At 41.4% G+C, this 27,180-nt stretch overlaps 1 protein-coding gene across 4 annotated transcripts; it reads right to left on the reverse strand.

Moving 5' to 3' along the window:
- Positions 1-400: 400 nt before the first annotated feature.
- LOC101745089 (WD repeat-containing protein 19) lies at positions 401-26,792 on the reverse strand. 4 transcript variants are annotated; one of them, XM_062671715.1, is made up of 21 exons: positions 26,542-26,792; positions 26,070-26,227; positions 22,798-23,022; positions 22,149-22,359; positions 21,683-21,963; positions 20,547-20,806; positions 19,159-19,391; positions 17,578-17,700; positions 16,053-16,249; positions 13,637-13,837; positions 12,944-13,155; positions 11,325-11,412; positions 8,662-8,847; positions 7,075-7,959; positions 6,334-6,442; positions 5,383-5,520; positions 3,692-3,785; positions 2,886-2,995; positions 2,166-2,333; positions 1,198-1,274; positions 401-703 (listed from the first exon to the last, which is right to left on the reverse strand). In XM_062671715.1, the coding sequence occupies exons 1-21, from the start codon at positions 26,548-26,550 to the stop codon at positions 592-594; spliced, it is 4,077 nt and encodes a 1,358-aa protein (XP_062527699.1). In that variant the 5' UTR covers positions 26,551-26,792; the 3' UTR covers positions 401-591. The 4 variants fall into 4 exon arrangements, with proteins under 4 accessions (XP_062527699.1, XP_004928116.2, XP_062527700.1 ...); XM_004928059.5 differs by having other exon boundaries at positions 26,573-26,791; XM_062671716.1 differs by having other exon boundaries at positions 26,554-26,791.
- Positions 26,793-27,180: the final 388 nt, after the last annotated feature.

The following is a 27,180-nucleotide window of genomic DNA, read 5'->3' on the forward strand; positions in this document are numbered from 1 at the left end:
GGTTGCGCTTTTTTTCCTACTTATGCTGATAAGCTCGAGGGGTTATGCCAGCTTCACCGAACGAGTAAGTGAGCTCTCGGGACTCTAACCTGGGGGCATTGCTAACACTGGCCCTCGCAAGAGCAGTGCTTCACAGAATCTACCACCGGATCGGAAACGCGACCTACTGAAAAGTCCGGCGAGAAACTCAGTCGGCTGAGGCTTGCACTAGAATTGCATATTTTATATATATTTTTTATATATTTTATATGCAATATAGCAAAATAGACCATTTTCTTCTTTAATTTTATTTTTAAATACACAAATATATAAATACAATATTTTTTTATTTTAGTTTTAAATACACAACATTTCATAATACAAGGAAGCAGAACCGTACTATTAAATAAAACACTGCAAAACTTATTTAATTTATTTAATGGACGGATCGTAATCACAGTTTTTAATTATATCATCATAAACACAAAATAACCTAACGGTGTAACAAATCACATTATAATTCAGACATACATATGTGTAGTGCTTAAAGTTCCGATTACAGTCGCTCTTGTCTAAATTATTGCTTGACATTCGAAATGTCGATTTTGAATCTTACTCACTAGTGTTAGAATCCAAGTAAATTGAGACATCGTCGATTTTGACCAGCCGTCGGTAGTCCACGCTCTCGTCACACATCGGACACTTACCTTCATCGCGGAGTAATCTGTAATTGATATTCCAATTATAAATCATCGGACTTTTTGGCGGGAACGCGAGGAGTGAATTTGTGTGATTTATTTTATTTTGATTATTTAATGTTTCTTCAGGTTTAAATGTGTAATAACGGTGGTTTGTTAACTGTTTAGTATCTGTGAAAGTGCACAAATGTGAGAAAATAAAGCCGCTGGACGTAACTTCTCGAGATCCTCCAACAAGTCCACTGAAAAAATCTGTTTTACTGAGATTATATTTCATCCCATATCATCTCATTTCATTTCATGTCATGCCATGTTTCATATTAATCAACTTCATTTCACTTCATATTATCATTTTTCATATATAAAAAAGTGATCGTGCAGTTTTAATTAAAATTAAAATGAGACTTGACCTAAAGGTCTTAGTTACCAGGTCATAAAATCCCTTAATAAAAATTACAAATCATCTGTTTAACGGATGAACTAAGAGATATAGACACTTGCACTAACACATGACACTCACTCTGTGAATTCACTGAGAATGGCTGGGAAGTCGCACTCGGGACACGCAGTTAAATCATCTTTGACGATATGCATTCCCTGTCACAAACAAAACTATAATTATTTAAAAACTAGCGGCCATAACGGTCAGAGGCAGTTAATGGGCTCCGGCAACCATGCCAGATGGACGGTGAGGACAGTGAGTCCGTTTACCTATCTACGTGGTAAAAATAAATAAATAAGCTTCATCCTGGCCGCAATTCTCATCATCGACAAACCGTGCTGGGCGATGCTAGACTCCTATAAGTCGACCATATTGTCGAGGCAAATCGACGCCCAAAAGTCTAGGTAAGAGTTTATGGCACCTTCTGTATACCAGCTTGGAGACCGGAGAGTGATTAAGAAACAACGTGCAAGCCGTTTTAGACGCCTCTTGCATAGGACTAGATTCTTGGCAGAATTTCCTGTGGAATGGATGTGGCGCCCTCTAGGGCAGATAGCCCGATAGCCGTTGTAAATACAGCCATTCGCTTTGAGAAGGTGGCACGACATGAGAACCCTCTTGTCGTGGCCGCTGGAAACTACATACCCGATCCTGTAGACCGAATGGTAAACAGTCGACGTCGTCCAAAACACGTCATTACGGATCCTCCCGATCCATTAACGGTGCTTTTAGGTACTACAAGCACCGGTCACCGTCCTAGCCGAACCCGTCGCTTGCGACAAAGGGCTCGACGAGCGAATTAAACCATAGACACAGCCCGCTGAGTTTCTCGCCGGATCTTCTCAGTGGGTCGCGTTTCCGATCCGGTGGTAGATTCTGCGAAACACTGTTCTTGCTAGGGCCGGTGTTAGCACCACTCCGGTTTGAGCCCCGTGAGCTCACCTACATGTTAGGGTGAAGCTGAAATAGTCTCTAGGCATAGGTAGGATAAAAAAACCGCCAATGCAGATTAAGTCCGCCACGTGTGGTCGTAGGAGTGCGGCTACCGTGGCGAGACAGAAGGGCAGGTCGGCGCCGCAGTGCGCGCACGCCAGCGCGGCGGCGGGCAGCGCGCGGGCGCAGCGGGGGCAGGGCGCGGCGCGGGGCGGGGGCGGGGCGCCGCGCGGCACGTGACGCACCACGCACTCGATCTTCTTCGAATACTTCGGATCGATCTGTTAACGCAGAATACTTACTTCATTTCCTTTAAAATACCTTTCATATTGTTAATTTTTGAAAAAAACCTAAAACGGATTGAGCAGTTGACTGGATAGCCCGACGAATGCGTCAAGAGTGTCCAATAAAAAATAATAATAGTTTGATAAAAAAAACAATTTTAAATGTAACAATTTCATTTTCTTTCCACCTAAGCTTAGCCTGGTAAGCTGGTAGCCTTGAGAGGCTATGCCAACGTAACCTAACGAGTAGTTGATCTCTCGGGACACTAACCTGACGACGTTGCTAACACTGTCCCCAGCAAGAGCAGGGCATCGCAGAATCTATCACCGGATCGGAAACTCGATCCACTGAGAAGATCCAGCGTGAAACTCAATGGGTACAATAACAAGAATATTTCATCCGAAAAACAATATACAAAATAATACCAATCTATAGTTATTTTATATACTTAAATATTTATTTCAGTCGCCTTGTGTTTGGATGCGGTTCATATGTCCGCCAGTGTAGACAGATTCGAGTACTTCGAGCCGTCATCTTCCAAACCATACCTGAGACCTGAGCTCGGGCTGCATGAGGGCCCGGGCCCAGCGGTGGGCCTGGTGCTTGAGGCCCGCGCGACTGCACTCGATCACCGTCGATGTCAAGATCGATACTTGATCTGGAAATGGTTTAGAATGATCTATACTATGGAGGGTAGAGAGGTAAGGAGAACCGTCTCTGTGTGTAAAAAAGTATCCGTTAAAATCTGCTAAATAAGGGTGGCGCTACAGTAGCAACCGGGTAAATTTTAGAAAAGGCGCTGAAAGTTATTAGAATAAGATCGAGAAATAAATAAGGACGAAAGAACTGTAGGCACTACAAAATCACAAAAAGCTGATAAATAAATGCAACCGATGTCTCCACGTTTTACCACAGCAATAATTTTAGGTTATATTGACGAAATTAGTTTGGACTACGTAAACATGTGAGGTCTTGTATATTACACTGTCACTAACTACCTACTCTAGTCATTAAATATACTAAATTTCCTAACTCTGCATACTTCAATCAGTTAACAGCTGCTCAATTCATATCATACCCTGTGCCTATGCTAGCGCCATTCTGGAGGATTTTTGAACTGTTATTCAGTACTGAAAGTGGACTTTTTCAAGCTTCTCCCACGGTTCCCCTTAACTCTACCCTCCATAATCAGTACAAATCTATTCTATTCCAGAGAAATTATATTGAACACGCGTTTGAATGTTTGAACATAATTAAGAATCAGTATTGGATCCGGTAGATGGCGCTACGATCGGAGTCTAGTTCGGGAGGATTGCGGCGCGCTTTAGTTCTGTGTACGTTGCGTGGTCCTTACGTTGAGGCAAAGGGAAGAAGGTGACCTCATCAGCGATGCGCAGCAGCAGCAGCGCCGCCAGCTCGTGGTTGCCGCGGCGGACGTGCGTGCGAACCTGCCCGCAGACGATGTCTATACATTAATACGTGAAGCAAAAACTTTGTACCCCTTCTTACGGAAATTGCGCGGACGGAGGAGTATGAAATTTCTCACACTTACAGAGAATATAGAGGAGTGCAAAATGTTAATATTTTTTTAATTATGCATGAAAGATACTTTAAATCAATTAAAAGAAAACATTACACACACTACCATGTATTTGACAGACACACGCATATATACTCTTTTGTTTATTGTTTATCAATCTGTGGTCAAATTGAGAATAGATTAAGTTTATTGTTTATCAATCTGTGGTCAAATTGAGAATAGATTAAGGCGACTGTAGGGACACAGTTTATGTACCTAAACAAAATTGTTCGTAGTCATAACATGCGGCTGCGCCCGCAAGCTCCGTTGCTTTTGACTTTTTAAGTTCAGTCACGAATAAACGCTCCGATTGTTATTTAGTTGTGTTAATTGTGTTATTTAATTTTCTCACTTCTGTTAACGCCCTGAACCATTATTGACAACTGCGAAAAAAACTCCTATTTTGTATTTTTAATATTATTTGTCTATAGTGTAGCATTGGCGAAATATGTGATTATAGAAGTAAAGTCTTTGACAATAGAACGATAATAATGTTTAAGCTTATAATTTAAATCTTGACTTAACTCAAACACTTAAGCCGAATTTACATTACGAAATTAGTGGCGTGAAATTAATTTCGTGACATTAGTTTTACCAACAGTTTCACGTGTAATTTAATACTTTCGTAATGCATGCATTAATTTCATGCATGTAAATTAGTTTCGTGCCCTGCGCGATTTTTTGGTGAAATTAGTGTCATGCAACTAATTTCATAGTGTAGACGCGACGTGAAACTAATGTCGCGAAAGGGCCTGCGCTGTGCGGACGTGTGTATTGTTAGTTCGGACGCGCTTCAAGCGTTGAAAATGGCAAACCAATGATGGAGTACAGAAAAAAATATAGATCTTATTAATGAATATCAATGACAAGGGTCCCGAAACACCTATAGTAAAAAATCAAAATTATCTTCACTCATTCGAAAATAGTTTTTATAACTCTTAGGATCTTCATCTGCTAATTCAGAGACTAACTTCATTGCACCTAAATGCCTTCTTGTTGACCATCCTCGAATCTACCAACTTTTTTTTTCTTGATAGTCTTTTTTTAAGTTTATAGGTATATAAGCATTTCTTTAGCTACATTGAATATAGCAAATTATAGCTTTGATGCTGAAGGCGCCATGGTTACTGCAATACTGTGGATTTCGCGACACTAATTTTTTAACGAAATTACTTTCGCATATATCGAAACTACTTTCGTGAAACTGAGCTCAACATGCATGACACTAATTTCGTAATGTAAACTCGGCATTAACACAAAGTGGATCTTGAATTTGTTCACCCGTCTAACCAAAAATAAAGTATTAAATTATATTTGTAGGTTATTAGTATATGATTAGATTAGATAGAGCGTGCGAGACAGCGCGCTCCTAGTGCACCCCACGCCCCCCTTTCCCCCACTCCCCCTGTCTCCAGCCCCAGCCCCCCCCCTGTCCCCCGCGCCCCCCGCGTCACACATGTCCTCACCAATATGTAGGAGTGCAGCAGCGCCAGTGCGTGGCGGAGGTCACGCGGGGGGCGGCGCAGGGCGGCCCGGGCCCCACGCAGCACGGCGCGCGCCTCCCGGTACCGGCCGCTGCGACACTCCGCGTTGCATATAATCACCTGTGTGAAATGTTATGTAGACTATATAGAACTCAATACCAATCTTTTAATTCGCGTCGTATTATATACATACGAGTAGATCTTATCGTATGAAAATATCGTATTGTATAGGTACCTATGTCGATATACATGTATTTTTTATTTATTACTTAGATGGGTGGACGAGCTCACGGCCCACCTGGTGTTAAGTGGTTACCGAAATCCATAGACATCTACAACGTAAAAAGCCGCCACCCACCTTGAGATAAGAGTTCTAAGGTCTCAGTATAGTTACAACGGCTGCCCCACCCTACAAACCGAAACACATTACTGCTTCACGGCAGTAATAAGCAGGGTGGTGATATCTACCCGTGCGGACTCGCAAGAGATCCTACCACCAGTAATGACAAACCTACCTTAAGTAATTACAAGAAAGAAGTAAGAAAACAAAAACAAAAAAATCACTTATTCCTAATAACATTCCTCTAAGCCAGGGGTTCCCAAACTTATTTTGTTTACTGCCCACTTTGAGAATAAATTATTTTTTAGCGCCCCCATATTTTCACATACATACCTAAAAACCACTATAGTGAGAGCTTAGTCGGTGTCTAAGAGTCCTCTTAGATGAAATTACAAATCGCCTCCCAAGCTTCTGTACAACGCTCCCATTTTTTTTTCTGGATCTGTTACCGCCCCCCTTTCAGCCTGCAGCGCCCACAAGGGGGCGTTATCGCCCACTTTGGGAAAGGCTGCTCTAAACTCTAGACGATACTTCACATCAGTTTAAATATAACCAAGAACAACAAAGACCAAAAGTTTTGTTGAAGCGCTCACCGCAGTTTTGGCCGCTTCCATGAACTGTTTCTTGGCCATGTACAACCTAAATAAATGACGTGGCTCCCGCGGTGTCCCGTCAGTCTCGCCCAACAGTAACTCTATTAACCTGGAAGAAAATACCAAGATTAACTTAAAAAAAATGTCTCCCCCCTCATCCCTGTAGGATTAAGGACCATCAAGAAAGACCTGAAGCCCACCAGTGTCTGCAAAAGACGTTTCCGTCATCCACTATAACTTGGTATTTTTTTGTTACAAGAGACTGTAATCCATAATTGTATTAAACGAAGTCATGTCATACATAACTCTTTTTTCAAACCCTCATAATCTGCCCATTTTTAGGTTAGCTCACGGCTGCTTTAGTTACGCGTAATAAAGAGCTGGATTGAGTTTGCGAAACAAAACTATTCTAAATTAGTAAACCCGTGTTACATATTCGAGGGTTAGCTGGTATCGGGGCCAGTCACAACATGAGGTCGATGTCTCAATTATATTATAAAAGGGCATGTCGCGCGGCCCCAAACCAGAACTCGTGAAATAGACAGGATGGTTGTACTGACTTAAAAATATACCCCACCACTTGTAAATGCCAATCACCATACCCTGGTATAATAGTCAGAGAACACTACTGACCATTCTCCAGTGAAACCCTGGATCGCCTTCTATGACACCTAAAAAAATGGAGTCAATGCTATTCGCGGCGCTACATGGAAACTAAAGGATTTGCAATAATATAATCACCTCCTGGTTAGTCGTTCGTCGTCGCTAGCCGCGGCCGCGTCGATGGCTACACTGATCGCCTCATTCTCGTCTTCTTCGGAGCCGCCGGCCTTCAGCAAGTGCGACATGGCTCTGTTGTAATCGGCAGCGTGGAAGTAAAACTTTCCCGCCAACAAATGATTCTTCTCCCCCTCGAAATGCAAGGCCAAGCTCTTGAAATCCTCCGAACGAGCCTGCGACGTCTGGATCAGTATCTCGCCGTACAGCTGCAGCTTCCCGTTCTTCCTGGCCAGCTGGAATGCGTCGTCGTAACAAAGCGACATCACTAGGAACTTTATCGCTGAGCTCGAGTCGTCGCTGTTCTGAAAGTAATTGGCGACCATTTTCGCCCCTTGCACCGATTTCGTTTCTTGAACTAAGTGAACTGCCTCGTCGATGTCTTCAAGTTTATCGAGATTCAATCGGATGGCCGCTTCGTAATCCTGAGCCTTCAGATACGATTTTAATGCATCGTGGTAGCGACCTTCCGCTTCCTTTGCTTTGGCGTACTGAATGTGGATGCTGGGCGAATTGATCTTAGGTAACAGGGCTTCGACTTTGAGCCAAGATTTCAGTTTGATGTATAGAGACGCTGCTCGTTCGGTGTTACCGGCGTGATCGTACAGAGCGGCCGCGTGACTGTACTGCTTCTCTTCTTCTAAGAGCTGAGCGCATTCCTTGAGCAGCGTGACGTCATCGGCGAGTTTCATGGCAGTGGTAACACCGCGCATGACGTCACCGCAGCGGATCGCAGTACGCGCTATACCGGCCTCGCACTTCCTATTGTGTTCCCTTACTTTCGCATCGTCTAAATTCTCGGTAATTATACTTTTCTCGTAGTTGGCCAGTGCCTCGTGATAATCGGCTCTGGAAGATGAAGAAATAATAAATGACAGCAAATCTGTCTTCATTGCACAGTTCATCTCATGTTATAGGGATCATCAGAGCTTGTAGATATCACCTCCAGTATAGCATCACTTCACAAAACCGAAGTCTCATCTCTATTACATTTTAAATAACTTAAATCGGAATGCCCCACGCAGCAGAAATAGACATTTAACCTCAGAAAACATAATGGGTCATACATCTTGATCTAGCTAGTGATCTGTATGCTTAGTGTGAGTTTTTTAACTTATCGATCGCGTAAAAGTTAACTCAAATTTGTAAGGAGCAGCGCCTCTAGCGGCAAATGTAGATCTATCAGGTCCTAGCGGCGATCGAGAAGTTAAAAACACACGCGTACTACACAGAGCAGTGTCGTACTGTGTGATATTGTAGCGAGCCTGAGTGCGGCCCTGCGCTGAGTACGGCCCTGCGCTGGAGCATCGCACTATATATAATATTCAACGGTACTCGCAAAATATTTTCATTCGGTTGAGTTGGAGACAAACATACGCTGGATGCTTAGCTATTAACATTTGTATTTGATCGCTCTTTAATTAAATATAAAATTGTAATTGGTGGTATCATTTCACTGCGACAAAACCACAGTTGGTGCCACAATATGATATTGCTGTTCCCAGCTTTGAGATTAGACATGTAGCATTGGGTGTTTGTATGTATGCATACGTGAGTTCGAGGTGGTGCGCGTGTTGCGCGGTGACGAGCGGCGCGTGCAGCGGGGCGGCGGCGAGCGCCCGCGCGGCCGCGTCGCGCCACAAGCCGCGCGCGCACGCCAGCTCTAGGGCCAGGGGCGAGCCTTCCGCCCACCGAGCCGCCGCCGCGCCCTGGCCCACGCAGGCGCATAGCATGCCACTGTGTGACAATACAACCGCAACATTACACCCATAATTCTTATGCAAAAAATCCTTTTGCCGATCGATCTACAATTAATATTACACGTCATCTCGGATCCTCCCGATCCACTAACGGTGCTTTTAGGTACCTCAAGCACCGGTCATCGTTCTCGTCGAACCCGTCGCTTGCGACGAAGGGCTCGAAGAGTAAATTAACTATCAGACACAGCCCACGGAGATGAGGCTCCGGTAACCACTTAACTTCAGGTGGGCCATGAGCTCGTCTACCATACTAAGCAATAAACAAAAAACGGTGCGCGTGCTACTTGGTGCACGTGGATGAAGTGAAACTTCTTTTTCGTCGGTAGTATTGTGGTTTTCTTCATTTGTCATCTTTAAATCAGATTGATCTTGTAATAGGGAATGCTGTGTATAAGAGATGCGACATCTTCAATATTTATACAACAAATTATATATAGAAAATAAATGTACATACAGTCGTGGTCAACTAATTAGGGACATTCAAGATAGTGAAGGGCTATAACCGGTTATGTACATTTAAATATAAAACCCTATTGATTTCTCAGCACCTATTATTTGCATAATGTGGTCCGATTATTATGCTATAAATGGCTGTAAAGAAAAGATTTAATAAATACAAAAAGTATTTAATATCAAAGATTAAACATGTATTAAATATTAAGGTACAATTCTGTAGTGGACATTTAATTAAGGACAGTAAAGTATAATGAAAAATACAGTTACACAAAACTTATAATCTTCAATGTTATAATATCTTGAACAGCTCCATTTTATTACGTGTAAAATCAGTACCCAGTAGCAAAACCTTTGTTAGTAATTACCGCTTGACACCGATGTGGCATAGACATTATCAGTTTCTGACATGTTTCGACAGGAATGTTTGCCCATGTCTTACAAAAAGCTTCATGAAGTTCATCCAAATTTGTATTACGATAAGTGGCAACTTTTTTCTTGATTTCGTGCCAAAGGTGCTCAATTGGGTTGAGGTCCGGGCTATTTGCTGGCCAATCTAGCACCGATACAAACTGACTGGTAAGAAACGACTTGACTGAATGGGCGGTATGTTTCGGGTCGTTATCCTGCTGAAACGTCCATATAATAGGGAGATGCTCCTCAGCATAGGGAAGCATAGTTTTTTCCAATATTGCCTTGTATTGATGTTGGTCTAAGTTACCCTGAACTTTCCTCACAGGTCCCACTCCACATCCAGAAAATGAACCCCATATTTTAATGTTTCCACCGCCATGTTTTTTTGTGAATTTTGGATTCATTTCCGCTTTTACAGGACGCCGTACATATTGCCTTCCATCTGAAGAAATCAAATTAACCTTGGTCTCGTCAGAGAAAAGTACATGTTGCCATTGGGCGTAGGTCCAATGTCCATATTTACGTGCAAATGCCCAACCAAGCATTTCTATGTTCTTTCTTTAACAACGGTACTTTGCGAGCCACTCTTCCGAACAACCCTGCTTCTACCAAACGTCGTCGAACGGTCCTCGCAGATACACCGGCTCTTTCGTTTGCCCCAAACACTTCGTGTTTAATTAAAATAGAGCCTAGAAACGGCTATTTCTTAGCTAACCTGGTTATCATTCTATCTTCTTGCAGAGTGGTTTTTATCGACACATTTAAAGCTGTGTTATAGCGCTTGAAATGTTGCACTGCATTGCATACCATAGTTTTTGAACAATTTAAATGTTATGCTATCCTTCGGTATGACCAACCACGCTCGACAAACTTCATGATAATTTTTCGTAGTGTTGAATCGCAACTTTTATTTTTGCCCATTTTTGTCTTTAAAATAATTCTCAAAACTTAAAATAAAAAATCTGGATTGCCGCCAAAACGACCACTAAACAATAAGAAAAGAAACAAAAAAGTATTAAAATTCCAATTTTGAAATTAGAACGGAATAACCTCAGTGTCCCTAATTAAATGGCTAGCCAGCTTTCTTTGAACCAATAGCACTATGATATTGTATCAGCTATACTGTAAAGAGGTTTAATGTTTAAGAAGTTGTTATTGTTTGTATAATCGCGCATATAAATGACTGATTACACTTACATGTAAAAGATATGGAATATTGCTAAGACTCGTTGAAAAATAAAAAATAAAATTCACAATTTGGCTTAACTAGAGATTGTCCCTAATTAGTTGATCACGACTGTATACCTATAGTTTTAAATACTTCATTAAAATATTGGCCGCTACTCGTTGCTAGCACTCGCGCTGTAACAGGTATACTATGCGCGTGCGGTTGAGTGTCGCGCATTCGCTCTCGCTCTGTCTCTTTCTATTCATGGTAGCGTTACACGTTTAACGCAACCTCTTTGGAAGTCGCATTAGAAGTTTCGCTTCAAAAATGCGCTCCTCACGTTTTCACCGAAAAGACCCTTTGACGTATTCATTCAATGACCTAAACATGGCGTAGTTGCGAAGAGGCATTGAACTCACCACAGCACCGACAAATCTTCAACATGCGCGGCGTCTTCCAGCGCCCACACCGTGCCCACGTCGCTCAGCCGAGTGTACACACGTATCGCTGCGGGCATGGCCGACGTATTACCACACACAAACATTCTCAAAGTTTAATGTCGCCTTTATTATTATTAACCTCAAGTTCGGGTATAATGGGTGTTCGTTTGGGATCTACGCTAAATTGGTGGACGAGCCCACAGCTTATCTGGTGTTAAGTGGTTACCGGAGCCCATGGACATCTACAACGGAAATGCCGCCACCCACCTTGAGATATGGGTTCTAAGGTCTCAGTATAGTTACAACGGCTGTCCCACCCTTCAAATCGAAACGCATTACTGCTTCACGGCAGAAAAGGCAGTGTGGTGGTACCTACCCATGCGGACTCACAAGAGGTCCAGTAAACCACATTCGAAGGACGTGTTGACACTTCACGTGAACGTCGTCATCAATCTTGAGATCCGAAGTCGAAGTCCCAATTGTATTATATAACAACAGCAGAAATGAGCAGAATGCGGATACTTACCCGGGCGGGATAACAATGCACAATGCTATCAATGTAGACTTACAATATGCCCCACCATTTTTAAATGTGAGGTTAAATTTTTGATCCCTTCACTCCGACGAGTGTTTTAGTGTTATCGTCTATATTCTCTCTATCTCTATATAGAGGTGTATTCCTGCTGACTTGTATACCTTCCCAGCCTCGTCAGAACGTCTTTAGCGTTCTGCCGGGAGGCAAGGGGCCTGCAAGTAGCCGCCCCGCAGGTCCTTCCCGGATGTTTCTACCACCGAATCGAAGCCGCACCCAATGAGGAGACCCGGTGAGAAACTCAGCGGGCTTATACCACACGGCGGGCGACGGCGGCTGGGTACCTCTGACTGCGTTAACAGTAACTTAACAGTACAACGAATTCCCGCAAGATGTTCAGAACCTACATATACATGGGTTTAAGAAAACTATTAAAGAACATCTGTGCAATAAAGCTTACTATAAAGTCAATGACTATCTAGAAGATTACACAATGTGGGAATGAGTTGGTCGCTCCGGGCATTTCAATATTGCAATAATTGTTACATTAAAATACTCATTGTTTACGCATCAACTCCTCTTTCGCAGAGTCGGGAGAGACGCAGACAGCGCGGCGAGGGAGGGGGCGGCAAACCGGCGGACCGGCGAGCCCCGCGACGTGACAAAACACACAACCACCTTCACTTCTGAACGGGACTCAACAGCTACAAGACGCGCAATATTATTACTCTCACAATATTACTCTCACATTAAAACCAAAAAGAATTTAATAGTATTTTGTAATTTAACGGCAGACTTCACAAACCACCTAAGAAAAATCACAAAGGAAATACATTCACAAATCAAGAACACTCATTGTAAAAATGAATATTAATTTTTTATTTATCTAATATTTAAAAAAAAAAGACATGCCCGCTGAGTTTCTAGCCAGTTCGTCTCAGGACGGAGGCTAGTTTTTGTGAATTTGACGGTAGTTCTTTTTGACGTTCAACAAGTAGGTACTTTCATTTATGTTGAATAATTTTTTTTATTTAATTTGATTTGAAGGTGTTCAGATTCAACTAACCAAATTCCACATTCAGGTCGGCGATGGCCGCCTCGCCGAGTCTCCGCCACACGTCGGGCTCGTCGACCGCGTCGCAGAACAGCCAGGCGTCACTGAACCTCCTCAGGAGGAGCATCTTCTCGATGTGCTTCCGTTGGTTGGCGACCCGCTTCTCGGTGTCCGGGTCCGCCAGCCCGCTCGTGTTGTGCGAATCTAATGGAACTTTTATGATGCTGCGAAGAAAACAATTATGAAGGTAATGAAAAAATATTAAAAACCCTTCGTATGTACAAGACTTTATAGTTCAATTTTCAGTGACAGATTTAAGACAGTTTGGTAAAAAAAAAACATTTACAATCAATGGAGGAAAGATAGTAACTGATCTTTTAATTAAGTTCGAAAACAGACTGGTCATACGTCCTATACGATGATGAGGGGTCACCGTCGCTCATAGACTTCAGTAAAATAATACATTATAACAATATAAAAATGTTAGTTATTGAATTTTACCAAGCGCACCATAGGAAAACGGTAAATCGCTTCTTTTCCAACCAATGTTCATGATTACTCAGCCGTAAGCGGTGATTTGACTGAGCCCCTGGTTAGAACAGCAGCGCTCAATCGATTTTTTTTAAAACTTTTCACGGGTAATATTAAAAAACAAGATTTCTCATTCCCTATCCTTCCTTGAAATAATTAATTCGTTCAACTGACCTGCCCCCGCTTGCGTAGCAGTACACGTCGCCGGAGAACAGTATGAGAGGGATCTGGCCAGGCAGGATGCTGGTGCTCGCGACCAGGTCAACGTGGGATCCGTTTATAGAGTTCGACACGTAGTAGTATGTGTCAATTTTGTCATCCGTGTACACGATAAACACGTTCCGATCCGACAAACAAATATCCCAGATGACCCCTCTGAGACAGAATAAACAAATTGCAACAATGTATTATTTATTCCACACATGTACAGGCCCACATACACACACACGCATTACTATTATTTAAGTGTGTAACTCTACCCGTAAAAGTAATGTGTGTAATGTAAACAACCGCGAAGTTTAAAACATCGGACTCGCAAGACGTCCTACCGCCAGTAAGTAAGTTAACGGCTAACCCCTAAGCCACGTTACTGTTTCACGGCAGAAACAGGCAAGAGTGGTGGTAAATACCCATTGGTAGGTACCTATTTCGATTACGATCACTGCATATTATAAAATACTAGCCGTATTCGCCCGCTTTGCTGGGCATTTAAAATTAACATTATTATTTATTGTCAATCTATTCTCAATTTGACCACAGACTTTCTCTTTCTCGCGTCGTTTCCTCACTGCTGAGGGTCGTGACCATCATATTTCGACAGGATTTTCATCACAGGCTTTATGAAAAATTCTAGAGGTAGATTCTCAGGATAGACAGAGATCTTTCGTATGTGGCAATGGGTGTGATGATGTATCTCTAACGTGACCTTTTTTTTTTCGTGTCAAAGCGGGACGCTTACGGTATTTCGTATATAAATAAATACATATAATAATATAGGGTATGTCGGGGTAAGATGTAATATTTGGTAAGATGTAATATTTAAGAACAAAATAAAAAAATGGTTTAAAAAATTAATTGAAATAATTTATTATGGTATCTTACCCTCACTGACATCTTAATTCTTACACCAACTTACCCTTAAAATAATATTTATAAATAATTTCGCAACAAAAAACTACTTTTCTACAGCAAAATTAGAATTACTTTAGTATGTATTTTGTAATACAATAAAAATTTGGGATAAGTAAGTGTTCGGTAAGTTTCTAATAAACACAAGCACAACAGATAAATAAAAGCGGGACATTTTGGTTCTCGTTGGGGACAACGGGACGTACAGCCTGAAAGCGGGACAATCCCGTCCAAAGCGGGACGTATGGTCACATTATGTATGTCCGAAGCAGCGTTGCCAAATGTACGGCAATTGCCGTTTCGTACGGCAATCATGCTTCTAAAAGACAAATAGTACGGCATACGGCAGAGTGGTCATTGCCGTATTCTAAAATACGGCAACAAGAGCATAAAGCTAAAAAAACAATTAATGTATCTAAAGTGATTACAGAACGTGAATACTTTTTGCGTAAACATAAGCGCATCCAACTCTTGTAATAGACAATATGTATGGTACGGGGAATTCCCTACAACCTACAACGCCTGCTCTTCGAGTCGTCTCCTCAAGTCGCCTCGCTCTTGTTTCATTGTTTGTACTAGCAAGTGTAGCTTCATTTTGACATTTGAAAAAGTGCAGTGTAGTGATACATGAGTTAATGTATAAAATGTGTATAAAAAAGAATCTTCAGTGCAGTAAACCTAATCAAAACAAAACAAAGAAACCGCCTCTTAACATCTACCATAAATGGAACAATATTAGCAAAATAGTATGAGCTTTAAGCCAACCCCCGAAATGATCAATAAATGAAAAAAAAACCATGAAATTACGGAAAAGATCAGATTATTGAAACTGAACTTACTTTAGGCAATAATACAGATTTGATGAGAAGAGAGGAGTGAAAAATATGTATTATTTTAATTTCTAATCTAGAAATAAATAATAATAAACTTTGAATTACTTTGTACGGCAATTTTTGTTTAAATACGGTAGATTTTTTTCACCAGTACGGCAACCCAATGTTGGCCCAGCGGCAACACTGGTCCGAAGGAGTTAGACTTTTTGGCGGGAACGCGAGGAGTGAAGTTGTGTGATTGGTTTTATTTTGTCTATTTAGTGTTTCTTCAGGTTTAAATGTGTAATAATGGTGGTTTATTAACTGTTTAATATCTGTGAAAGTGCACAAATGTGGGAAAATGAAACAAAGCCGCTGGAAATAGCTTCTCGGGATCCTCCAAAAAAGTCAACTGAAAAAATCTTAGTAAATGATAACCATTCTACTGAGATTACATTTCATCCCGTATCATCTCATTTCATTTCATTTAATTTCATCCCAGTTGATTAATGTCTCAAATTAATCATCTTCATTTCATTAATCTCCATAATATCATTTTTCATAAACTTAAGAATATAAATTAAAATAAGACATGACTTAAAGGTCTTAGTTACCAGGTCATAAAATCCCTTAAAAAAAGAAGGAGTTACCTGAAAAGTTTCGGTTCGCGCAGGGGGCAGAGGTCGTGCGGCGCGGCGGGGCAGTACACGAGCAGGCGGCGCGCGGTGTCGGCGAGGCAGGCGCGCGTGCCGCTGATGTCGCCGTACGCGGCGCACAGCGCGCCCGCCGCCCGATGCCGCACGCTCGTGCGCCACTCCTCCACGCCGAAGTGCTCCACGTGACCTTGCTGCGTGCGAGTTGCGACACGCGCAGATCAGACAATATTTTTAAAGTCAAACGTCGTGATTTCAAACTCGATGAAACGAAAAAATAAGTCCACAGAGACACAAACACATAAATGTATAGGATTGAGCCGCCGAGAGAATGAGATAGAACACATTAATACAGCGCCATCTATGAGATTTTTTAATACTAACGTGTCTATGAAACCTCTTGTATTCACAGAACGCGCTACCTCATACTATAAAAGATGATTTACAATTATTTACTTAATATGACAAAATTTTACACATACTTAGACATTTAAAATAATTGTATTTTAATTTTTGAAGGTTTCACTTCTACCGCGTGTGAATTGCACACATGTTTTTTTTTCCACCTATTCTAGTAATCTCGAGGGATTATACTAGATTCGCCGAACGAGCAGGTGAGTTCACGGCGCTCAAACCTTAGGAGGTTGCTAGCACTAGCCCCTAACAAGAGCAGTGCTTCGCAGAATCTACCACCGGATCGGACACGCGACCCACTGAGAAGGTCCGGCGAGAAAGTGAGTAGGCTGTGTCTGTGGGTTAATTTACTCGTCGAACCCTTTATCGCGTGCGATGGGTTCGACGAGAACGATGACCGGTGCTTGAGGTCCCAAAAATCCAAAAACACTGAGTGAATTGGGACGATCCGAAATGACGTGTTTACGACGACGCCTCGACGTTGACCGCTATCACTTTAAGTTATAAACACTACTCTCTCCTCCTTGCGTCGGTTTCCTCATTACTGAGGGTCGTGGTCATGGCCTTGAAACAGATTGTTTTTTATAGTGCACCGCCATCTGTTCCTATCTGCAGCTGAGTGCAGAGCATCGTGCACTGTGGTATCCAGGGCTGCACGAATCTGGTCCGTCCAACGGGTCGGGTTCCTGCCTCTTAGTCGCTTGCCCTCGACCTTTCCAGTGACCATCAATTTCTCTAAGATGTCACTGTCTTTCACACTACAGCGACTGATTATTCATTCTACCCACCAGACGTAATCTAAGGTGACAAGGAACATGGCGCCACGCATATTTTGACATAAGCTCGAAGTCTCGTATAGTTTAGTGGTGGAAATACGAAGAATTTTGGTAACTACCATTGATAGATCAAAATATGGCATATTGTTGCCACAAGTAAAACCACTTTCGTAAAAATATCTCGGTAACGCTAGTTTATTATAAGTATCATATTATTATTGTATTCAGTTATAAAATATTAATGTAATTTATGGAAAATCGAGGGCTACCTACACACACTACGCTGGCTTTCTTTCTTTGTAAAAAGCTTAAAGGTCGAGTTATCTACTTACATCTGTGATGAATATAAAAAAGTCGGCGGTGAGATGAATGTCCACAATCTTAGCGCCCTGCATGTGCGGTTCGGGAAACATCATGCATTCCCTTTCGGCCTGAGACGAGTCCGGTTGTTCAATCTGTGCAATTTTACATTCGCACAACTGACAAAAGATTTTCTCAACGAATATTTAACTGAGTACCTATCGATCTTCCCATCCTTAGTTATTTTGGAGCATCACTAATACTAATCTATACTTATAATTTTATAAAGCTGAAGAGTTTGTTTGTTTGAATGCGCTAATCTCAGGAATTACTGGTCCGATTTGAAAAAAATTTTCAGTGTTAGATTAAGGAAGGCTATAATATAATATCACGCTACGACCAATACAAGCGGAGCACCAATAAATAATGTAACAAAATCGGGTTTTGAGATCTTCCGCTGCGTGCGCTGTAGAAACGGTTATAGTTTCGCTAAAATAATGTATGACAGAGTTGTTCCCTTTTAAAAGATCTAAAAAAAGACCGCGACAGCATATGTCTATATGTTGGCTCACTATAACGTTTTTATGCTAGCCATTTGTTCTAAAATAAAGCATTATTTGTGAACTATTCCACGCGGACGAAGTCGCGGGCAAAAGCTAGTTCCTTATATGTTCAATGTACGCTTAAATATAAAAAGCTGAAATTCGCCCATGCAATCTCCTTTTAAGCTTTTTTTTCCAGCCCACGGACGTACACTGCCGGACATATGTCTCCCCCAAGGTTCGCCACAATGACCGGTCCTATGCAGCCCGCAACGAGCAAACTCCAGCGACTTTTAGCAGGTCGTCGTGTCACCTCGTGGGCAGCTCACCCACGCTGCGCTTTTTTGCACACGGTCGCCAGTCGAGAACTTTGCGGCCTCAGGGGCCATCTGCTCTACGAGCAATGTAGCCTACCCACAATATTTAATCAATTCATTAACATAATTCGTAAAATTTACGTGGATTTAATCAAAATAATTTGGTATTTATTTAGCCAAATGTGAATTTGTGCCCTTTTGTCGGATTTATTTTTATCTAATAAAGAAAAACAAATGTCACAAAAATCTGAAAGGAGTTTACGACATTTTCTAGATAGACTTGCGTATATGTTTACGACAAAAACATTCAGATCAAAATCTGTCTACCCCAGCAATTACATCCGTCCCGTAGAAAATTTATCTTTAGTATGTAGTTGTACCCTTAGTTATCGATTGTATTCGAATTTTCCTACAGATAATATAGCCCTGAATATTATTATGATTGTGCTCGGTATAGAATATATTATTGGTGGTAGGACCTCTTGTGAATTCGCGCGGGTAGGTACCACCGCCCTGCCGTAAAGCAGTAATGCGTTTCGGTTTGAAGGGCAGGGCAGTCGTTGTAACTATACTTGAGACCTTAGAACTTATATTTCAAGATAGGTGGCGCATATTTACGTTATAGATGTCTATGGGCTCCAGTAACCACTTAACACCCGGTGGGCGGTGAGCTTGATCACCAATCTAAGCAATAAATAAAAAATAAAAAATTGAAGGCACCGTGGGGGCGGCTCCGGTGAGGGAAGGTACATACGGTGTGCAGCATGGCACGGCCCTCGAACAGCGCGGCGGCGTAGTCCCCGGCGAGGCGCAGGCGGTCGAGGGGCGCGGGGTAGCGGCGGGGGCGGGGGCGGGCGCGGCCGGCGGCGGCCGACAGCGGGTAGAACCAGGCGTCCGAGCCGTGCACGCAGCACAAGTGCGAGCCCCCCAGCGCTATTAGAGTCGGTTCCACGGGCAGCGCGTAGGTCGCCAGAGCTGTCGGCTCCGCTGTACACAACACCGTGTCAGGTTTTTTTTATTTTTTATTGCTTAGATGGGTGGACGAGCTCACAGCCCACCTGGTGTTAAGTGGTTACTGGAGCCCATAGACATCTACAACGTAAATGCGCCACCCACCTTGAGATATAAATTCTCAGTGTACTTACCTTACGCGACATGGGTTTGCATTTCGGGCTTTTTTTTCCCTCTTAAAGCTGATGATCTTGAGAGACCATTTCAGCGTAACCTTAACTAGTAGGTGAACTCACGGGACTCAAACCTAACGTCGTTGCTAACAGTAACCCCTAGCAAGAGCAGTGCTTCGCAGAATCTACCACCGAATCGGAAACGCAACCCACTGAGAAGATCCGGCGACAAACTCAGTGGACTGTGTCTGTGGGTTAATCTACTCGCCGAGACCTTCATCGCAAGCAACAGGTTCGACGAGAACGATGAACCATTTCGGGCCTCCTTAAGTTACTACTACTACTTCCTCATAGGCGGTCGATTGTAGTCGACCCTCATGAACGTTAACAACGACAGCGACACGGCGAACAGTGACTGTCAAGGATCGTAGCCCCGACAGCTGGCAACGAAAGTGGCGACCAAAGTCAATATTATTTTTTAGTGGTATAATTATAATATAATTTTTATATAATTAATATAATTTTTTACTGGTGGTAGAACCTCTTGAGAGTCCGCGCGGGTGGGTACCACCATCCTGCCTATTTCTGCCGTGAAGCAGTAATGCGTTTCGGTTTGAAGGGTGGGGCAGCCGTTGTAACTATACTTGAGACCTTAGAACTCATATATCAAGGTGGGTGGCGCATTTACGTTGTGGATGTCTATGGGCTCCAGTAACCACTTAACACCAGATGGGCTGTGAGCTCGACCACCGATCTAAGAAAAAAAAAAAAAAAAAAAAAAAAAAAACGATAGAGACCAGTCGATATAAAATAGTAATACTAAACTACGTACCATAAAATAGCACAAAATCGACCCAAACTCAAATACTAAATATTCATTCGGTAGCATTAGCATCGTCTATAAACTCTAGTAGGTATCGCCTAGAATTAGGAGGATCGTATACGAATGAGAAAAATAGTCCAAAGATTAACTCAATTTAGTTAAGCAAATTAATATTAAGCTCACCAATCAACTTACATTTATTAATAGGTTCGGGGGCATCCTCGACCCCGATGCACTGGTAAACCGTGACTTCAGTGAGACTGGTCAGAGTGAGAGCTCTGGTTCCGTATGTAGCGTACAGGGGGGGTAGCGTGGTCACGTAAACGTTCAGGTACCCTCGCCCGGAAGTCGCTAGTAACCTTCCGTCGGAGCTCCACCCGCAACGCTCGGCTCCCCCCGTCGGCATCACCGATCCACTCACCTCACCATTATTCCAAACTGAGATCAACTTTAACCTGAACAGTAAAGCATTCATTATTACTGGTGGTAGGACCTCTTGTGAATCCGCACGGGTAGGTACCACCACCCTGCTTATTTCTGCCGCGAAGCAGTAATGCGTTTCGGTTTGAAGGGTGGGGCAGCCGTTGTAACTATACTGAGGTCTAAGAACTTATATCTCAAGGTGGGTGGCGCATTTACATTGTAGATATCCATGGGCTCCAGTAACCACTTAACACCAGGTGGGCTGTGAGCTAGTCCAGCCATCTAAGCAACAAATAAAAAATTTAAAAAAAATTGACAGCAAGAGATGCTACGAATGTACAACTCGACCAAGCTAAGTTTGCTTTTTTTTTTTCCTACCTAAGCTTGTAGTCTTGAGAGGCTATTCCAGCGTAACCTTAATTAGCAGGTGAGCTCACGGGGCTCAAACCTGACGACGTTGCTAACACGAACCCTAGCAAGAGCCGTGCTTCGCAGAATCTACCAACGGATCGGAAACGCGACCCACTGAGAAGATCCGGCGAGAAACTCAGTGGGCTGTGTCTGAGGGTTAATTTACTCGTCGAGCCCTTCGTCGCAAGCGACGGGTTCGACGAGAACGGTGACCGGTGCTTGAAGTACCTAAAAGCACCGTTAGTGGATCGGATAATATAACTAAACTTCAACAAAAAACCTAACAAGAACAGTAAAAAAAAATTAAATTGTTTTTTTACTGTTCAAATTCAACGGATAGGGAGACGAAAACTCGTATGTCGCGTGTCGGCGACAAAGATGCTAACCGTACTGACGCGACAGGACGATCGCGGGACGCGGGCGGCGCGCCGCATTCCAGCGAGGTGCAAACTTAGCTTGGTCCAGTTGTACACATATAACTATGAATTAATACGCACTGTCCATCCCCACACGAAGCGGCCTGCCCGTTACACACCGCTATGTCGGTCAAACTATCTTTATGGTTCTTGACCTGAAACAATTCTTCGCCGACCTCTTTGATGTGTGTCGATATTGATATGATGAATCCAGCACTGAACCCTATAAGAATGTAACCATCGCCATACCATTTGTACGAAACTATGGAACCATAACGTTGTTGGAATGCTAACTCTATTGGGTTGTCGGGATTCAAAAGATTGTAAAGATATAATGTGCGTTTCCCAACAATAAGGCTTACCTGAAAGAAAAAAATACTGTTTATGTTAAAAAAACAAAAATGCACATAATAAAACGCGATTAAGACAAGACAATAGCAAATTTAATACGATAAGGTTGATTTTAAACAAAACTCATGATTTTGGCTTTATTGTTTCTTCTTTATTTTCATGGATTTCAAACACCACAATAGCACCAAAAACTTACTGTATTTTCCCCTGCAACTCGTTCATCTGTCTTCATCTCAGAAACTTGCAAATCATTAGGAGTATCCCTTAGTGATATTATCCTGAGTGTGTCTCCATCTGAATTATTTATGGACAATGTCTTATCTTCTGAAGCAAGTATAAGTATGTTGTCTTTATTCCATACAGCACAACATATCTTTTTACTGTGTTTCCCTATTATTGGAATTCTCCTGGAATAGAATTTAATAATTACTGGTGGTTGGACGTCTTCTGAGTCCGTGCAGGTACCTACCACCAACTTATCTATTTTTGTCATGAAGCAGTAATGCATTTCGATTAGAACTCATGTCTCAAGGTTGGTGGTGGCATTCACTTTATTAATGTATGGGCCCCGGATGACAACTTAGTATCAGGTGGGCCATGAACTCGTACTCCCATCGAAACAGCAAAAAAAATTTAAATGTTAGATTAGCAACTCTAAAATGAATTATATCTTTACTGCTTTCACCTAACGCATGATTTAAGATTATAAAAAAGATAGATCATACAATAGAAATAGAAGGTATGGAAAGTTTTCCGCGTGAGCAGTAACTGCTGCTTGTGAATTGGAATTAGCTATTAATTTTCAAAGTCTACATCAATCAATAAAAGCGATGATTCTTACTCACTTTGTGGTATGATGATTATAAAGGGCTAAATTCCCTTTATGTGTACCAACTGCTAGTAAAGGTTCTTCGTAAGCCCAAGCAAGACACGAAGGTGGTTCACGCAGGCCCGTCTCAATGTTCAACCGTTTATTAGCATGGCATTCCCAAAGTAAAACTGCATTACTATTAGGTGTAATAATGGCTAGATAATCTCCATCGTTGTCCCATTCCATATCTGCACATAGTCTGGAAGTTTATAACTTAACCATAAATTATTTGTGTGATTTAAGTGTACATAAATAAAAAATGAAATGCGCATTGAATAACATTTTATTTTATTTTTATTTTTTTATTACTTAGATGGCTGAACGAGCTCATAGTCCAACTGGTTTTAAGTGGTTACCGGAACCCATAGACGTTTACAACGTAAATGCCGCCACCCACGTTGTGATATGAGTTCTAAGGTCTAAGTATAGTTATAATTAGAGAACACTTGCATCAATCAGGATTTTTTATTATTATTATTGCTGAGGTGGGTGGACGAACTCACGGCCCACCTGGTGTTAAGTGGTTACCGGAATCCATAGACTCTACCACGTAAGAGACAATCTACAACGTAATGCCAACACCCACCTTGAGATATGAATTCTAAGGTCTCAGTATACCTAGGCGGCACTGAAAATTTCGGGAATTAACGAAGTGACACAACATTACTATTTAAAAATGTATTTATTGCTTTTCGAAGTATTCTCCGCGAAATTTGACACATTTTTCCATACGATGGAACCAATCATTGAAGCAACCATTCCATTCGGAAGTTGGGGTCTCCAAAATGGCCGTTTTGTAAGCGTCCACAGCTTCTTCAGGTGATGAAAATCTCTGTCCACGCAATTTATTCTTTATTTTAGGGAAAGTATAGAAATCATTAGGGCTTAGGTCGGGGCTGTACGGCGGATGGTCTAATAATTCTATGTTTTCTTGCTCTAAAAACTCTTTTGTTCTGTGCGCGGTGTGAGAACTCGCATTGTCGTGATGGAGGATGATGCGGCGGTTGCAGTTCTCTTTACGGAGTTCAGAAACGACCTGTGGCAAACAAATGCTAGCATACCATTCTGCATTAACCGTTCTTTGTCCCTCAACAGGAATAGTCGTAACATGGCCAGTTTTGGAGACAAACGTGGCCACCATTTTTTTTTGCAACACTCCGTGAAGGAACAATTTTTGTTGGCTTTAACTCATTTTCGAACACCCAAACTCGTGACTGGTTTTTTGTTTCGGGTTCGTACGCGTATATCCAGGATTCGTCACCTGATACAATGTTGTATACAGCATTTGAGGATCCTGCGTGGAATCTTTCGAGAGTTCTGACGCACCAAGTAACGCGAGCCGCTTTTTGCTCTTCACAGAGCGAATGCGGTATCCATCGGGAAAACAATTTTTTTACACCTAATTGTTCATGCAAGATTATTTGTGTTTGACTCATGCCAATGTCTAAAGTTGCCTGAATTTCGCGGTATGTCACATGTCGATCTTCCTCAATCAGCTTACGCACAGCATCAACGTTTTCTTGGGTGACTGCAGTTTTTGGACGACCTTGACGGGGATCATCACTGAGCTTGACACGTCCACGTTGAAACTCAGCAAACCAGCGATAAATTGTGGTTTTGGATGGGGCTTCATCACCAAATGCAGAAATCATCCGGTCAACACACTGTTTTTGTGTTAAACCACTTCGAAAGTCATAATAAATCATCGCTCTTGAATTTTCTCGAGTCAATTCCATTTTCTCAACGACTAAACAAGTTTGACAAAACCTCGTGACAAGACCGAGAATCTTTTTTTAAATAAATAAATGGTATTCGATTTTTAAAACCAAGGAGTTTTCAATTAAAAAGATTTTAATATGACAGGAACAGTGGAAATATTCCATTCCCGATACTTTTAGTGGAGCCCTCGTAGTTACAATTATTCTTAAAATATTTGTATTACTCCCAATTGAGGTTTGTTTGCAAAAAAAGTCTGTTGGAACAACTAGTTTAAAAAGCTTTCCATTTCCATTTAAATTATAGAAAGAGAGATGTGCTCTTGCTTTTATAGTCGGTTTTCATTTTCTTATGATTGGCTTGGTAGACCCATAGAAGTTGTGAAGTGTGATAATTATCAGAGCCTGCAATACGCCGGTACTCCTATCTACTATCCACACTTGAATGCAGACATAATGTTGCAATCTCAATTGTATTGTATAACAGCTTTTTCAACCTTCAAATCAAAACAGACTACTGTGTCATGATAACAATCAGAAATATGTTTTTTTTTTTTAATTGCCTTTGTAGGCAGACGAGCATACGGCCCACCTGATGGTGAGTGGTTACCGTCGCCCATGGACTTCAGCAATGCCAAGGGCAGAGCCAAGCCGCTGCCTACCGCTAGATACAAGTAAATACTAACTAATACTTTAAGAAAGTTACAGTAAGAAATGTCTATTGATGTATATGTACAGGCAAACATTAAAGTACAAATCTATTGAAATATGAGAAATAGAAGTGGGTTGTTGTTGTTAAGAGGTGTTTGAATTGTCTCATGAAAAATGGAAGAAAGCAAAGGGTTTTAAATAATATGGAATAGTTTACTACACTTACTGTATACGAATGAATAAAGAATACTTTCGGTAAGTGAAAATAGAGTTCATGGTCACAGTTAACTAAGATACTATTTGCCAACATATGCTATTGTTATAGGCCAAAATCATAATATCGACGCTTGAAAGGCAAACGGGACTAAGCGACAATTCGTGAACTTTACAGTAGACTAATTTAAAGTTGAAATACCTAAAAAAAAATATTTTAACGAATCTAGCTGTAGGAATGATTTTAATAGACCTAGAAATATTTTTTTTTTTGCGCATCCAATATGGTTATTACCTATCATTTATGTACAAAGCAGTTATTGTCTCTTAGTCACGCTTGCCTTTCAAGCGTCGATATGCAAATACAACCTGGACATTTTTATTTGGAAGCACAACCTCTGCCAGAGGCTACCAATGGCTAAATTAGGTTTGCTCACAGTTTACCAGAACTACCAGTCCTGAACTGACCAAGAGCAGCAACTTAAGCCACCTTTAATGGTTCACCTTCTAGAAGGTCTACCCGTACTGCACACTCCATAAACTTACTTTTTCCATACCCATTTAACTCAAAAGTTAAAATCCACCAATCACCAACTGACTAAAAACATAACCTTAGTAAACTTAGTATATCTGTTAATATATTTATATTTAAAAAAATTGTCTTTACCCCGATAGCTTAATCCTTTCTACCAACTGTCCATTTCTATTATGGATAACAACAGTGGCATCCGTACCAGTGGTCGCTAGCAATGTATGGGATTCACCCTTCTGCCACAAAAAGTACAACTCACCAAGGCCGTGAGGTTGATCAATAGAAGATAATAACTGTAAATAAACATTATTTTATTTTATAAATTGTTGCAGATGTAAATCAATTTTATTATTTTCATATTTAGAAAGTTTTAGTTTAAGCAAAAGTTTTTATGGTTTTCTATACTATTTACAATCAGTACAATGACTATGATAACGGGAAGGAAGGGTTTCCGGGAAGGTTATTTGGTTAGTTACTGGTGTGTTTAGAGGAGTGCTTTTTGATCACTTGATAGCTGTACCAATGTTGTTTTCGCCAGTGATGGCGCAAACAAACCATCTCCAGAGCTCAGAATATTATTTAAGGAACTAGAAAACAAATTGGGTACCATGCACATTACGTTTATATTTTTTTCTTACTTTTGGCGCCGTCATAATTAATTCAGCACATTACTTTACACATTGGCCAACGCTATAAGTTCTACCTACGATGAACACAGAACCAAATATAATTTATTTATTTAATTTTGTATTTTTCAAATTTCAATTTTTATGCGTTCGTGACAATGTTTGTTTACAAATTATGTCAGATGGGATGTTGCTAGGTAACCAGTACAGATTAATTTTAAATAGTATCCGGAAGATGTTCCGATACTATCCAAATAGGGATGCCTACTTAATTAGCTGTGCTATTTTCCAAAACTTTCGCCAGATGGACTATTTGGCGGGAACGCGAGGAGTGAAGTTGTGTGATTTGTTTTATTTTGTCTATTTAGTGTTTCTTCGGGTTTAAATGTGTAATAATGGTGATTTATTAACTGTTTAATATCTGTGAAAGTGCACAAATGTGGGAAAATGAAACAAAGCCGCTGGACGTAACTTCTCGGGATCCTCCAAAAAGTCCACTGAAAAGATCTTAGTAAATGACCACCATTTTACTGAGATTATATTTCATCTCATATCATCCCATTTAATTTCATCCCAGTTGATTAATGTCTCAAATTAATCATCTTCATTTCATTTCACTC

Source organism: Bombyx mori, chromosome 13, assembly GCF_030269925.1.
Source record: "Bombyx mori chromosome 13, ASM3026992v2".
Taxonomy (NCBI): domain Eukaryota; kingdom Metazoa; phylum Arthropoda; class Insecta; order Lepidoptera; family Bombycidae; genus Bombyx; species Bombyx mori.

Excerpts from the sequence above, each read along its gene's own strand:
- LOC101745089 (XM_004928059.5), bottom strand. Across the intron at positions 20,807-21,682 it reads GCTTCGTGTGGGGATGGACA|GTTAAAGTTGATCTCAGTTT; the intron begins GTGCGTATTAAT and ends TTTACTGTTCAG. Across the intron at positions 2,996-3,691 it reads CTTCTTCCCTTTGCCTCAAC|ATCAAGTATCGATCTTGACA; the intron begins GTAAGGACCACG and ends AACCATTTCCAG.